Source organism: Stegastes partitus, unplaced genomic scaffold (assembly GCF_000690725.1).
Source record: "Stegastes partitus isolate 25-593 unplaced genomic scaffold, Stegastes_partitus-1.0.2 Scaffold1063, whole genome shotgun sequence".
Lineage (NCBI taxonomy): Eukaryota > Metazoa > Chordata > Actinopteri > Pomacentridae > Stegastes > Stegastes partitus.
The window spans coordinates 3,223-4,635 of NW_007578794.1; the positions used below are offsets into that span (position 1 = coordinate 3,223).

Sequence of the window (1,413 nt, forward strand, 5' to 3'; positions counted from 1 at the left end):
AAGGGCGGGGCGGCTCGCTGCGAAGACGTGGAGGCGTTGCCGCCAGCTGAGGAGCCCAGCTTGGCCAGCGCCACCGGGATCTCCTCCAGAGACTCTGCAGAGTCTGAGTGGTACTCGGCGGGGGGGGCGGCAGCCTGGACAGGGCCGGTGGCGGCCAGCGGCGGCAGCGACGCTCTCAGAGGGAATGCTGGGAAAGGCAGGCGCTGACTCAGAGACCCGGAGGACACAGTGCTGGGTTCTGCTGAGGACAACAGGAGGTCAAACGGCAGATGTGACTTCATGTTCTTAACCGATAACAGCATCATCAATCAATAGTCAGTTAATCAATCACACAAACTGAGTCCAGGAGACGCTGGAACATCTGCTGATCATGATGTTTCAGAAAACAGACATCAGGATTTAAAAACATCAAACTGCTGAGCTCTGGTTGGAGGTCCTGAACCTCCTCAGAGTCTCTGTCATGGTCCTGTTACTGATAAACTCCCACAATGCTCTCTGCTGCCACCAGGAGCTGTAGTCTGAGTGAGACCTGGTCTGGATCAGGACCTGGTCCAGGTTTCACTGTGTGCACCACTGGACTCAGCACTGATCTACTGCAGCTCCAACCTGAGGTCAGCCGAGCCTTTATCAGGACATTTTGCTGTGTCATCATGTTCCAGGCCTGGAGCTGGTCTCCAGGTCCTCCAGTGTTCCTGTGAACGCTGGCCGTGCAGGAACCAGGGCGGGGCTGAAATAAAGACCGTCTACTGGTCTGGACTCTGTGAAAGGCTCACGTAGAAACTCCAGAACCAGATGTGCTCCAGAGCTCTGTTTACACAGAACCTGACATCAACAAATCCTGAGGACAGTCTGACAGCAACCTGCACAGGAACACACAGGACAGGTGAGTGCGTACCTGTGGGCGGGGCTGCAGGCGGGCAGCGCTCTCGGCTCACCTCTGCTGGGACTTTACGAACCTTCTTCTTCTTCTGCAGCGGAGCAGAAACAGACTCAGCACACAACTTTATTTAAACACCAGCAGACAAACTTACACTGTGTACACAAGTGTGTGTCTGTGTGTGTGTTTCCCTGTGTGTGTGTTTACCTGTGTGTGTCTGTGTGTGTGTGCTGCTGCTTTCGTCTCTGTAGAGTTGGTGGGCGGAGCGTCTTCCTCCATGACAGAACTGGACGCATTCCTCACTCTGCCATTAGCCAGGAACCTGACACACACACACACACACACACACACACACACACACACACACACACAGTCCAAAATGAGGCCGTCTGATTGGCCGACTCAGGACAGGTGCTTTGCCATTTGACGTGGAACCTGACAGACTCTGAAGGTATCACAGAGCAGTTCCACCTATGAACACCAGGGGTCCCTAAAAACTGACCAGGAACACACACACACACACACACACACACACA

The 1,413-nt window shown here is 54.3% G+C and overlaps 1 protein-coding gene across 1 annotated transcript in view; it reads right to left on the reverse strand.

Moving 5' to 3' along the window:
• Window positions 1-1,413, reverse strand: part of zdhhc1 (zDHHC palmitoyltransferase 1) — a 10,937-nt gene that overhangs the window by 626 nt on the left and 8,898 nt on the right. Inside the window, exons 9-11 of the mRNA XM_008295649.1 lie at window positions 1,085-1,199; window positions 896-968; window positions 19-238 (exon numbers count right to left, since the gene is read on the reverse strand). Of these exons, the coding sequence (XP_008293871.1) occupies window positions 19-238; window positions 896-968; window positions 1,085-1,199 (408 nt within the window). The remainder of the gene's footprint in view (window positions 1-18; window positions 239-895; window positions 969-1,084; window positions 1,200-1,413) is intronic.